The 13,930-nt window shown below is 41.0% G+C and overlaps 1 protein-coding gene across 2 annotated transcripts in view; it reads left to right on the forward strand.

Moving 5' to 3' along the window:
* The first annotated feature begins 7,066 nt into the window (after nucleotides 1–7,066).
* Nucleotides 7,067–13,930, forward strand: part of LOC111969403 (NEDD4 E3 ubiquitin protein ligase) — a 50,282-nt gene continuing 43,418 nt past the window's right edge. Inside the window, exons 1-4 of one of the 2 annotated variants that reach the window (XM_070445432.1) lie at nucleotides 7,067–7,434; nucleotides 9,342–9,415; nucleotides 10,800–10,878; nucleotides 10,972–11,010. In XM_070445432.1, the coding sequence (XP_070301533.1) occupies nucleotides 7,387–7,434; nucleotides 9,342–9,415; nucleotides 10,800–10,878; nucleotides 10,972–11,010 (240 nt within the window). In that variant the 5' untranslated portion in view covers nucleotides 7,067–7,386. The remainder of the gene's footprint in view (nucleotides 7,435–9,341; nucleotides 9,416–10,799; nucleotides 10,879–10,971; nucleotides 11,011–13,930) is intronic. The other variant, XM_023995528.2, reaches the window with a different exon arrangement.

Consider the following 13,930-nt stretch of genomic DNA (forward strand, 5'->3'; position numbering starts at 1 on the left):
TCATGATAGGGAAACAATGCACATTTGGCATCATTCGCACCATCTGTCTGAGATTTCAAGCCTGCTGATAAGAGCTGGCTAGTAGAAGAGCAGGAAAAAATGTCTGCTTCTAGTCTTTGTAAATTGCTTATCGCCCCAATGCTAATTCATATACACTGAGTGTACAGAACATGGCAGACTGACCAGGTGAGACCTATGATCCCTTATTGATGTCATTTGTTAAATCCACTTCAATCAGTGTAGATGAAGGGGAGGAGACATGTTAAAGAAGGATTTTTAAGCCTTGAGACAATTGAGACATGGTTTGTGTGCCATTCAGAGGGTGAATGGGCAAGACAAAAGATTTAAGTGCCTTTGAACAGGGTATGGTAGTCGGTGCCAGGCGCACCAGTTTGAGTGTCAAGAACTGCAATGCTGTTGGTTTTTTTCATGCTCAACAGTTTCCCATGTGTATCAAGAATGGTCCATCACCCACAGGACATCCAGCCAACTTGACACAACTGTGGAAAGCATTGGAGTCAACATGGGCCAGCATCCCTGTAGAACGCTTTCGACACCTTGTAGAGTCCATGCCCCGACAAATTGAGGCTGTCCTGAGGGCAAAAGGGGGTGCAACTCAATATTAGGAAGGTGTTCCTAATATTTTGTACACTCAGTTCTATTGTAAAAATGGTGAGAGGAGAGATTACCATTTGGCTTAAAGAGCTTGTCTGCAAAAACATTCCAAATTAAAATGTTCTGCTGGTGAGAATGTTCCATTATGTAATGAACAGACTACTGTGCAACAGCAAACTGTGTAATTGGTCTGGTAAATACAATGTCCCACTCCATTGTCTGTTTTTGGAGTTGTTAACTAGCTGATACTGAACTGAGAATCATCTAAAATCCCAATGATGTGGTAGTTCAGTGATTTTGTAAATGTGTGGTAATTGAGGGAGAACAGCTGAATCGAGGCTTGAACCCAGGGCAAGTGAACTAGCCCAAGATCTTTTGGTAGAGGACATATCCTCCCATTTATTATACAGTGCACTTATCGTACTCCTTTCTAAACAGAAACTGGCTGAAGTTGAGAGCTAATGTTACATTTTACAATGCTGTCGCCTTGATTTTATCAAGATGATCATTGTAGAACACTTGCTGAATTAAAAAACTATAGTCCAAGTCCAATATTTTTTACTGATTTTAATTTCTTGACTTTTTGTACAGGTTCCAGCGAGGGACGGCATGAACAAAAATACTTCTAAGCAAGGTCAGTTGGATCAGGTATCTTTGAATGTGAACAACATCCTATCGTCCATCTCATGGGATGTGGATTAGCCTGTGTGTCATTCAACCGGTTTCTTAAATTATGATAACGAAGTAATGCTTGTCTCAAGGTAACCCATTCAAAGATGCTAACTACCTTTAGCTCCCATTGACGATAGTATCTTCTGGCCGGGGGAGTTTTGTTAAAAGCCCAGACGCGTGCGGTACGGTTTTGTTAACATATCAGCGAGAAATTATACTTTTTTTAATGGGTAAATTACTACACACCTTTATAGGGTTAGGGTTCCCACACGGACGTATTTGCATGTTACAGCGCTTGTTTCCGAAAACATTCAATTTGATTTGTCACAAGCGCCGAATACAACAGGTGAAGACTACAGTGAAACGCTTACTTACGTGTCCTTTCCCAACAATGAAAGTTGAAAAGTAAGAAAAATGTGTTAAATAAAATATAGTAACACAATAGAATGACAATAACGAGGTTATATACAAGGAATACCGGTGCCGTGGCATGAGGTAGTTGAGGTAATATGTAGAGTACTAGTCAAAAGTTTGGACACACCTACTCATTCAAGGGTTTTTCTTTATTTTTACTATTTTCTACATTGCAGAATAATAGTGAAGACATCAAAACTATGAAATAACACACATGTAATGTAGTTACGAAAAAAGTGTTAAACAAATCAAAATATATTTTAGATTCTTCAAAGTAGCCACCCTTTGCCTTGATGACAGCTTTGCACACTCTTGGCATTCTCTCAACAACAAAAAAATCTCAAAAAGCTGATGCAGCACTCGATCACTATCCTTGGTCAAATTGCTCTTACACACCCTGGAGGTGTGTTGGGTCATTGTCCTGTTGAAAAACAAATGATAGTTCCACTTTGCGCTAACCAGATGGGATGGCGTATCGCTGCAGAATGCTGTGGTAGCCATGCTGGTTAAGTGTGCCTTGAATTCTAAATAAATCACAGACAGTGTCACCAACAAAGCACCATCACACCTCCTCCATACTTCACGGTGGGAACCACACATGCGCAGATCATCCGTTCACCTACTCTGCGTCTCATAAAGAGACAGCGCCTAGAACCAAAAATCTCAAATTTGGAGTCATCAGACCAAAGAACAGATTTCCACTGGGCTAATGTCCATTGCTCGTGTTTCTTGGCCCAAGCAAGTCTCTTCTTATTATTGGTGTCCTTTGGTAGTGGTTTCTTTGCAGCAATTTGACCATGAAGGCCTGATTCACATAGTCTCCTCTGAACAGTTGATGTTGAGATGTGTCTGTTACTTGAACTCTGTGCAGCATTTATTTGGGCATCGATTTTTGAAGCTGGTAACTCTAATGACATTATCCTCTGCAGGTAACTGGGTCTTCCTTTCCTGTGGCGGTCCTCATGAGAGCCAGTTTCATCATAGCGCTTGATGGTTTTTGCGACTGCACTTGAAGTAACTTTCAAAGTTCTTGAAATACAAAAAAAAGGAAAGGAAAGAAATTCCACAAATTAACTTTCAACAAGGCACACCTGTTAATTGAAATGCATTCCAGGTGACTACCTCATGAAGCTGGTTGAGAGAATGTCAAGAGTGTGCAAAGCTATCATCAAGGCAATGGGTGGCTACTTTGAAGAACCTCAAATATTAAATACATTTTGATTTGTTTTACACTTTTTTGGTTACATGATTCCATGTGTTATTTCATAGTTTTGATGTCTTCACTATTATTCTACAATGTAGAAAATAGTAAAAATAAAGAAAAACCCTTGAATGAGTAGGTGTGTCCAAACTTTTGACTGGTATTGTACATGTAGGTAGGGGTAAAAGTGACTAGGCAATCAGGATAGATAATAACAGAGTAGCAGAAGTGTATGTGTCTGTGGTGTCAAAAATATGCATATGTGTTGTGTGTGTGAGCGATTTGTAGTTTTTGTGTGTTGGAGTGTCCGTGTAGTATGTGTAAGTGTGTGGGTAGAGTTCATTGTGTTTGCATAGAGGAAGTGCAAGAGCGTAAGTGCAACAAAAAAGGGCGGGATGCAAATAGTCCGAGTAGTCATTTGAGTAACTGTTCAGCAGTCTTATGGCTGGGGGTAGAAGCTGTTCAGGAACCTTTTGTTCCCAGACTCGGTGCTGCGGTTCGGCTTGCCGTGCGGTAGCAGATGGAACAGTCTACTACACTTGGGTGGCTGTAGTCTTTGACCATTTTTAGGGCCTTCCTCTGACACCGCTTGGTATAGAGGTCCTAGATGGCAGGGAGCCCAGCCCCAGTGATGTACTGGGTCGAACGCACTACCTTCTGTAGCGCCTTGTGGTTGGATGCCAAGCAGTTGTCATACCAAGCTGTGATGCAGCCAGTCAAGATGCTCTCAATGGTGCAGCTTTAGAACCTTTTTAGGATCTGAGAGCCCATGCCAAATCTTTTCAGCCTTCTGAGGGGGAAGAGGTGTTGTGCCCTCTTCACGACTGTGCAGTGGTCGAAAAAGTACCCAATTGTCATTTAAAAAAATACTACTTAAGTATAAGTTTTTTAAAATCAAAAGTAAATGTAATTGCTAAAATATACTAAGTATCAAAAGTAAAAGTATAAATCATTTCAAATATCTTATTAAGCAAACCAGACTGCACAATTTTTTAAATTTACAGATAGCCAGGAGCACACCAACACTCAGACATCATTTACAAATGAAGCATGTGTGTTTAGTCCGCCAGATCAGAGGCAGTAGGGATGACCAGGGATGTTCTCTTGATAAGTGCATGCATTGGACCATTTTCTGTTCCTGCTAAGCATTCAAATGTAACAAGTGGATGTCAGGGAAAATATATGGAGTAAATTTAGGAATGTAGTGAAGTAAAAGTTGTCAAAAAAATAAATAGTAAAGTACAGATACCCCCAAAATGACTTAAGTAGTACTTCAAATAATTTTTTACTCAAGTTCTTTACACCACTGCAACTGTGTTTGGACCATGATAGGTCACACCCCTGAAAGGCCCCCGTGTCGAGGGTCAGTGTGGCGGATGTGCTGTTGCCTACCCTCACCACCTGGGGACGGCCCAACAGGATGTCCAGGATCCAGTTCCAGAGGTTAGTGCTCAGTCCCAGGGTCCTTAGCTTAGTGATGAGCCTGGAGGGCACTATGGTGTTCAACGCTGAGCTGTAGTCAATACAGCATTCTCACGTAGGTATTCCTTTTGTCCAGGTGGGAAAGMGCAGTGTGGAGTGCAATAGAGATTGCGTCATCTGTGGATCTGTTGGGGTGGTATGCAAATGTGCAGTGGATGTCTGGGATGATGGTGTTGATGTGAGCCATGACCAGCCTTTCAAAACATTTCATGGCTACAGATGTGAGTGCTATGAGGCAATAGTCATTTAGACTGGTTACCTTGGCATTCTTGGGCACAGGGACTATGGTGGTCTGCTTGAAGGTATTACAGACTGGGTCAGGGAGAGGTTGCCAGCTGTTCAGCGCATTCTCTCAGTACGAGTCCTGGTAATCCGTCTGGCCTTGTGAATGTTAACCTGTTTAAAGGTCTTACTCACATTGGCTACGGCGAGTGTGATCACACAGTCAATTGAAACACTTTCATAGTGTTAGTGTTCCCACACTGCCATATTTCCATGTTACAGTGCTTGTTTACGGAAAACAGACGGAAGTGGACTGACTACCTGTGCTAATTAGCTACAGTATCTGCATCTCCGAACACCTGTGTGTAAATGGAAGACAGTCGCCACAAACGTGTTGTCACTGAAAAATACTGTCGGCTGCAACAGTGTTAAAACAGTGTACAGAGAAGTGTGTATTTTGATTTGTGAAATTATTTTATTGTGATATGAAAGCAGAGGGATTTATGTTTCTACAACTGTACCACAATTGAGAATCAATACACGTTTAGATGGAGTATTTGGCTGTTTTGGATTCCAGAGACAATGCGCCCTTTAAACAGAACAGGATCTTGGACTAAGCAGTAACGTTAGGCTCATTTAGTCCAATATTGGGCTTGGTTCAGTGTTGCTTGCCTCGAAGCGAGCATAAAAGGCATTTAGTTCATCTGATAGGCTCGTGTCAATGCGCATCTCGTGACTGGGTTTCACTTTGTAATCCGTGATAGTTTGCAAGCTCTGCCACATCTGACGAGCATCAGAGCTGGTGTGGTAGGATGCGATCTTAGTCCTGTATTGACGGGTTGCCTGTTTGATGGTTCATTGGAGGGTGTAGCAGGATTCTTAAAAGCGTCCGGAATAGTGTCCTGCTCCTTGAAAGCAGCAGCTTTAGCTCAGTGCAGATGTTGCCTGGGATATGTACGTACGGTCATTGTGAGGACGACGTTGTTGGTGCACTTAATGAAGCTAGGGACTGATGTGGTAAAGTTCTCAATGCCATCGGATGAATCCCGGAACATATTCCAGTCTGTGCTAGAAAAACAGCCCTGTAGCTTAGGACCACTTCCGTATTGAGTGCGTCACTGGTACTTACTGTTTTTGTTGTTGTTGTTTTGCTTGTAAGCAGGAATTAGGAGGATAGAGTTATGGTCAGATTTGCCAAATGGATGGCGAGGGAGAGCTTTGTATGGAGTAAAGGTGATCTAGAGTTGTTTTCGCCTTTAGTTGCACAGGTGACATGCTGGTAGAAATTAGGTCAAATGGATTTTAGTTTTCCTGCATTAAAATCACCGGCCACTAGGAGCACCGCCTCTGGGTGAGCATTTTCTTGTTGGCTTATGGCCCATACAGCTCATTGATTGCAGTCGTAGCGCCAGCATGAGTTTGTGGTGGTAAATAGACAGCTACGAAAAATATAGAAAAATCTCTTTGTAAATAGTATGGTCTACAGCTTATCATGAGGTATTCTTGGCGAGCAGAACATTGAGACTTCCTTAATTTTAGAGATCACGCACTAGAAAAACCAGCTCCAGTTATATTGTCCTTGTTCAGTCATGACTCAGAGAAACAGAACATTACAGTCCTTCAGATCACGTTGATAGGGTAGTATCAAACGGGGATCGTCTAGTTTATTCTCCAGTGATTGCATGTTCGACAGTAGAATGAAGTGTAGAGGCGGTTTATCCACTTGCTGAAGTAGTCTCATCGTATTCCGCAATCCGGCCTCTATAATGCCGCCTCTTCCTTTTTCGAGTGTCAGGGATTTGGGCCTGGTCCGGATGAGCATTATGTCCTTCGCTGTCAACTCTTTGAAGTAGAAATCCTCATCCAAATCGAGGTTAGTGATTGCTGTTCTGATGTCCGAATGCTTTTTTCGGTCATAGGAAACGATGGCGGAAACATTATGTGTAAAAAAATTTAAGATCAGCTCAAAAAAGCCCAATTGGTCAGGAGCACTGTAAAACGTCTGCTCTTCCCTCCAGCGCCATTCTAAAAAGGCGGAAGACAGAGGGGCATACTTATGTTACTTAGCTATCTGTGTCTCAGAACACCTGTGTGTAAACAGGAGATGGACGCAACAAAGGTGTTGTCACAAAAAATACTGTTGGCTGTAACTGTTAACGGTGTACAGTAAGTGTTTATTTTGGATTTGTGAAATTATTTGGATGTGATATTAAAGAGAGCTTTATGTTTATAGAACTGTACCGCAATTGACAATCAACTCACGTTTAGATGGAGTATTTGGCTGTTTTGCTGCCAGAGCCAATTCGGCTCTGAACAGAACATGTAAGGAAGGTCCTTGGACTATAAGGAGTAAAGTTAGGCTCCTTTTGTCAATATTGGGCTAGTCTCAGTGGTTTGTAAAATGATGCAACATTACAATATTTGAAATGGGTACATTACTTGTCCTGGTCTGCAATGGAAGTGAAGATGCAAAACTATTAATTACAACCATTTGCACTAACCACCGGATGTTATGTGATAGCTGTTTTGTGTCAACATTTTATAAACATTGTACATTACGTTATCGTGAAATTACTACGTAGGGGTGGAGGCGTGGTAGCAGAGGAGCCAGGATCCTGTTGGTGGAGAACGAGGCACGACACATTTGAACATTTTAACTAGAATTGTGTTTGGTAGTTAATTAGTTAGTGAAAGGTGAATTGGCGGAAGAGCACCTACAGCGTTATCATTCTGTACATTTTACTTTAATCGAGCTACAGGACAACTACGGCGCTGAGGATATGAGTATGGCCGCACTTCCCGAGGTCCGCGGACTTCTGACTGATGAGGTAAATATTTAGCTAACGCTAGCTAACTAGCTAGCTAATTAACTAACTGGCTACGTGGGCAGACAAATTCCGTTATATCCAAGTGGTTAGCTAAATTGTCATTACATTTCTTTGGTTATTGTCAACCAAGCTGTCAGAGATGGACAGTCAAGTCCCAACATACCAATATCCATTTTATCGAAGCAACTAGCCAGCTAGCTACCTAACATTAGTTAGCATGTGTAACAATTGACGGTCACTGAGTACGTCATCAGCTATCTTGTAGCTGTCATCGTTGTAAAGGCCTACTGTTGATCAATTAGCTAGCTAACACACTATTTTTTTGACCACCTATTGATAATACAATATATTAATTGAATTATCAACTAACCATGTCAGTTGGCTATAAACTCAGAGAGCATTGCCCAAAGGAGTCATGTGAGTTATTATCACGTCATTATTAATGTGGCCTAAATTGATCTTGAATGTTTGAGATCAAATAAGTATCCACGTGGAAAACCACACTTTATATTCCTGTGAGTCATTTACAGTAAGTGCCATTTATGTAGCTAACATCAGACCCCTTGACTTTTTCCAAATTTTGTTACTTTACAGCCTTATTCTAAAATGGATGAAAAAAACATTAAAACTCAGCAATCTACACACAATAACCCATAATGACAAAGCGAAAACAGGTTATTAGATATTTTTGCAAATGTATTAAAATAAAAAACAGAAACCTTATTTACATAAGTATTCAGACCCTTTGAGGTCGAAGGAATTTTCGGTAGAGCTCAGAGTCAGCAATGTGTCGTGGCACAGATCTGGGGAAGAGTACCAAAAAATGTATGCAGCATTGAAGGTCCCCAAGAACACCGTGACCTCCATTCTTAAATGGAAGAAGTTTGGAACCATCAAGACTTGTCCTAGAGCTAGCTGCCCTGCCAAACTGAGCAATCGGGGGAGAAGGGCCTTGGTCAGGGAGGTGAACCCGATGGTCACTGAAAGAGCTCCAGAGTTCCTCTGTGGAGATGGTTGTCCTTCTGGATAGTTCTCCCATCTCTGCAGCACTCCACAAATCAGGCCTTTATGGTAGTGGCCAGACGGAAGCCACTCCTCAGTAAAAGGCACATGATAGTTTGCCAAATGGCACCTAAAGGAATCTGACTATGAGAAACAAGATTCTCTGATCTGATGAAACCAAGATTGAACTGTTTGGCCTAAATGCCAAGCGTTACGTCTGGAGAACCTGGCACCATCCCTACGGTGGGGATGTTTTTCAGCGGCAGGGACTTGGAGACTAGTCAGGATCGAGGGAAAGATGAACATGGCAAAGTACAGTGAGATCCTTGAAAACCTGCTCAGGACCTCAGACTAGGGCAAAGGTTCACCTTCCAACAGCACAACAACCCTAAGCACACAGCCAAGACATCGCAGGAGTGGCTTCAGGATAAGTCTCTGAATGTCCTTGAGTGGCCCAACCAGAGCCCGGACTTGAACCCGATCTAACATCTCTGGAGAGACCTGAAAATAGCGACGCTCTCCATCCAACCTCGCAGTGCTCGAGAGGATCTGAAGAGAAGATTGGGAGAAACTCCCCAAAAACAGGTGTGCCAAGCTTGTAGCGTCATACCCAAGAAGACTCGAGTCTGTAATCACTGCCAGTGATGCTTCAACAAAGTCCTGAGTAAAGGGTCTGAATACTTATGTAAATGTGATATTTCAGTTTTAAATTTTTAATACATTAGCAAAAATTTCTAAAAACCTGCTTTTGCTTTGACATTATGGGGTATTTTGTGTAGGTTGATGAGGGGGGAAAACGATTTAATATTTTAGAATAAGGCTGTAACGTAACAAAATGTGGAAAAAGTCACTTTGTACTGTAAGCAGCTAATAATGTGATTTATGTCCTTGTGTTTTTTTCCCAGAATGAGGCTAGAATTCTGAGAGTGAAAGTCATAGCTGGAATTGGTTTGGCCAAGAAAGATATCCTTGGAGCCAGGTCAGTCTTGATTTTGAGGAAAATATGTCTTCAAATTGATAATCCAATCTATCAGTATCACTTAAACAAATTCAGGAGATTGTTTTTTAATGGTATTATAGCGAACGGTGGGACAGAGAAGTTAACCTCATATTAGCGAGGATAGCGTCACTGACACCAATTTAAAGAACAGCGGTACAGGGAAGCGAACCTGGGTCATTGGTGTGAAATGCAAAAACCCTATGGATTGCACCCATAGGGTTAACCCACTTGGTTGGAATTGTAACCAGGCTCATATTAGCGAGGATTGCTTCAGTATCTTTGTATAATTCTGGTGTCTCATGTTACCAAAATACGGTGTCCTATCTTTGGTACACTCCCTTTTTAGGAAACTCATGCTTTTGTTCATGTTATACCATAAAATACAAAATTCTGATTCTACATGATCCTTAGTGTGGACTGTGGACCCTTCCTAACTTATTGGACTCCTAAATCATCTATTACAGTTCTGTGTGCTGTTTTGCCCAAAACACATCTAGAGTTTATAAGCAGGTCTATTGCTCCAATCATTTTACACATCTACCCACTTCATTATAAACAGCAAACTGATTGTCAGTTTATACTGTAAACACTTGGTAATGAACCCATGTGTGTGGAACGTTTTTTATTTAGTCAACATTGTGGACCTAGTGGTGTGCATGCGCATACTATACTATATGGTTGTTGAAGGCGCTGTGCATTTAGAAAAACAAACTTATTTGCCTAATACTTATTGAATACTATTAATTAAACTTGAGCTCAAAAACCTGAGACTTGCAAAATCATCTTCAAACTGTGCTGTTCCACAGACGGAAAATGGTTGCTGTGGTCCTGTTTTGCATTGTTGAATGGAAAGTTCAGCACCATAGCAGTGGGTTGAAAGACGGCCTTGAAGACACCTTGTGTACCCACTTCAAAATATGATATTCTTATTCATATCAAGTAGGCTTATGTCATCTTCCATGCGTTCCTTAAATTGTTCAATTTTTCCTTAAACTCTCTTTAGACCGTAATGTAACTGTCCTGTGCAACCTTAAGATGGCGCTATAATCAGGAGTTCTGTGCCCTTGCATACAGTAGATGCTCCAGAATCTCCAGGCTCCTTTCCCCTAAATAGCCCACCATCATTTCCCCTCAAGTCAGCGCTGCCGAATAAACACTTTTTTTCTTCACATGTCCATTGTAAAAGATCAGTAGTTTTTTTCAGTGCAACTATTTATGGTTCTGATGACATCATTGGTTTGTGCTCCATATGGCCTGTGGGATAAAACTGTTACATGCTGAGGATGTTCCCTCGTTTGATCTTTGGGCACACCAAGGGACAGAGACATCAAGTTAAGCTTTGTATTTTCATTTTCTACCACAGTGATCCATATACAAGAGTGTCCCTTTATGACCCTGTCAATGGAGAACTAACAAGTCTTCAGACTAAAACAATTAAAAAGGTGAGTAACTGCGCTATCTGAATAAGTACGGAGCGTTTATTTGTTTGTTTTGTAAGTATCCTATTTACATTTTAAATGCATTGTCATTTCCAGACATTGGATCCGAAGTGGAATGAGGAATTCTTTTTCAGGGTAAGTCAAATGTATGGTTAAAAGAGCATTGTGAATTATTGTGAATGTGTGTGTGGTTTCTGTTTTACCCAGGGCTCTGAGAACATTTAAGACTCTACCTTTCTATTTTTGTATTTCTCTTTATCTCATCTCTTTTTGCTGCATGCCTCCATGTCGTATGGACAATTAACTGGAGCCTTATTTCCCAGCCCTAATGGCTCAGTAATATGTTCCCTATTAGTGTTTGAAGCTTCTCCAGATTCTCACTGGGAGGTTAACATTTCACAAACAGCAAGTTAAAAGTCAGAACGCGAAACATTTTATGTTCATGTCTGCAGACATGGGTGTTTTTTTTTAAAACAAAACTTTTTTTTTTACAATGTTTACGGGTGTCTGTACATAATGAGCACCAACAGGAAGTCCTCCACTGTGTTGGGCATTGTGATTGGTCAGTAAGACCCACACACCATCCTGTGAGTATTGTTTCCCCTGGCTCCTATCTTGGGCATGTAAACACAGCTTGATTAAATGTTGAACTGAGGGTGTGAAACAGAGCCTCAGTGAGTCAGCTGGTGTTGACGTGAGTCCTTGCTCTGAGGTTTTTGTGTGGAGAGCTGTGTATAGCAAGGTCCTTCTGTCCTGATTTGTTTTTCATTTGGTTGATCCTCTGTGGTGGAGGAGCAGACATAAATATTCACAACACTTTTTTAGTAGCTATGGGAGCACAGATATGAATTTGAATTGTTAGTGTACCTTGAGACCTGAAGTTCAAGGGAACAATTCAAAAGCTGGAACTTTTGCTGACGGAGGTTGAATTTGTTATTTCAACAAAAATACTTTGAAAAGAGTAGGTTGTTTGGGTGGTGGTTTCTTAAGCTTATTGTGGTTGCAAAAATGTAATCTTGATGGAGAAAACCACATTTTCTGCATGTGGAGAAAAAGCAGAGAGCTGAGTAACTTCTACCTGCATCTGGATGTACCACAAAGCAGGAGACTTGGCCCATCTCGCCAGTAGACCGAGGGAGGTATTTGAAATGTTTTCATTTCTCTGGCCCTGGACATTGAGCAGGAAGCTTTTGCCTGTGTATATATAGTTGCACACATTCACTAAAATATCCAGTATGTTTAAGCCTTAGACACTCATTAGCCATGTCTAGAAATGATGGCAGTGTTGCACAATGTCTCATTGCCCTGGACAATGATTCAACACTCTCCCAGTCATCTGAAATGTTAAAAACAATCACGTCACCATGCCAGTTGAGATTTCTCCATCTCCTACAGTCTATTCAGGGCTTTTCTCCATCATGGTTTCTTGGTACAGTAAATCAGTACCTTGGACGTATACAGCTGTTGTAACACTAACAGCTCACTGCACTTTGTAGTACTTGTCCCTATTGTGAATATTATTATGTTTATACCTGCCCTGGAACTCTATATAGAACCTTCTTGATAAAATAACGTGTTCAAACCCATGTCAAAATATATTTTTAAACACCTGATTCCCTAACCTATCTCTTATCTTTATCTTTTGATTGTTCTTTTGAAGTTAATCATATTATAAAGTAAACAAGTTATATTTGACGAACGCACTCTCCCATATATTCTACAGGAGTTGCGGCCTATTTGGCCCACCTTACCAACGTGGCAGTGTCAATAATGGCTTCACTTAGCAAGAGGGCCCGTTTTAACAGAAACACATTTAATTTTCCAGTGGTCATGAAATGCCTGAGGGCGGTGACTTTAGTTACAATGCCCCTGTGCGCCCCTTCCCAGCTCTGTCGGGTGGATTTCTGACGTATTTTAGTTATAGATCATTCTCTCTGTTTTAAGCATTGAGAGGAAATACACCTATGTTTTGAAAATATTTCTGAGAAGTATTTATGTACAAAAAAAATGGTATTGTTAGTTCTGTGTTAAATGGGATGGGTTTTGTAATTAAAGCTGGGTGTCAGCAGATGGAGGATCAAATTAGCTTTCATTAGTCCAGTCAGCGATGGATTGAAATAGTAGCCATGTTTGGTGCGAAACCTACTAGTTATCAAGGACCTGTTTGTGCTTTGTCTTAGCCCTGTGGTATTCTGGCTGGTTGGCTATCTTTGCTTGTGAGTGGAGCTTGATTTTAGCTTTGACAGCTGACATTGGTCACCAGCCATTTGTGGTGCTGAGGACTGTGCTATTGGGGAGTGGGCTTCCTCCAAATATCAATCAATCAAATGTATTTATAAAGCCCTTCTAACATCAGCTGATGTCACAAAGTGCTGTACAGAAACCCAGCCTAAAACCCCAATAGCACAGTCCTCTCCTCTTCTACATGATCCTTAGTGTGGACTGTGGACCCTTCCTAACTTATTGGACTCCTAAATCATCTATTACAGTTCTGTGTGCTGTTTTGCCCAAAACACATCTAGAGTTTATAAGCAGGTCTATTGCTCCACTCATTTTACACATCTACCCACTTCATTATAAACAGCAAACTGATTGTCAGTTTATACTGTAAACACTTGGTAATGAACCCATGTGTGTGGAACGTTTTTTATTTAGTCAACATTGTGGACCTAGTGGTGTGCATGCGCATACTATACTATATGGTTGTTGAAGGCGCTGTGCATTTAGAAAAACAAACTTATTTGCCTAATACTTATTGAATACTATTAATRAAACTTGAGCTCAAAAACCTGAGACTTGCAAAATCATCTTCAAACTGTGCTGTTCCACAGACGGAAAATGGTTGCTGTGGTCCTGTTTTGCATTGTTGAATGGAAAGTTCAGCWCCATAGCAGTGGGTTGAAAGACAGCCTTGAAGACACCTTGTGTACCCACTTCAAAATATGATATTCTTATTCATATCAAGTAGGCTTATGTCAGCCTAAAACCCCAATAGCACAGTCCTAAACCCCCAGACTTTGTGGAAATTTATATTTGTGTCATTCTCAAAACTTTT

This window comes from Salvelinus sp. IW2-2015, linkage group LG10, assembly GCF_002910315.2.
Source record: "Salvelinus sp. IW2-2015 linkage group LG10, ASM291031v2, whole genome shotgun sequence".
Lineage (NCBI taxonomy): Eukaryota > Metazoa > Chordata > Actinopteri > Salmoniformes > Salmonidae > Salvelinus > Salvelinus sp. IW2-2015.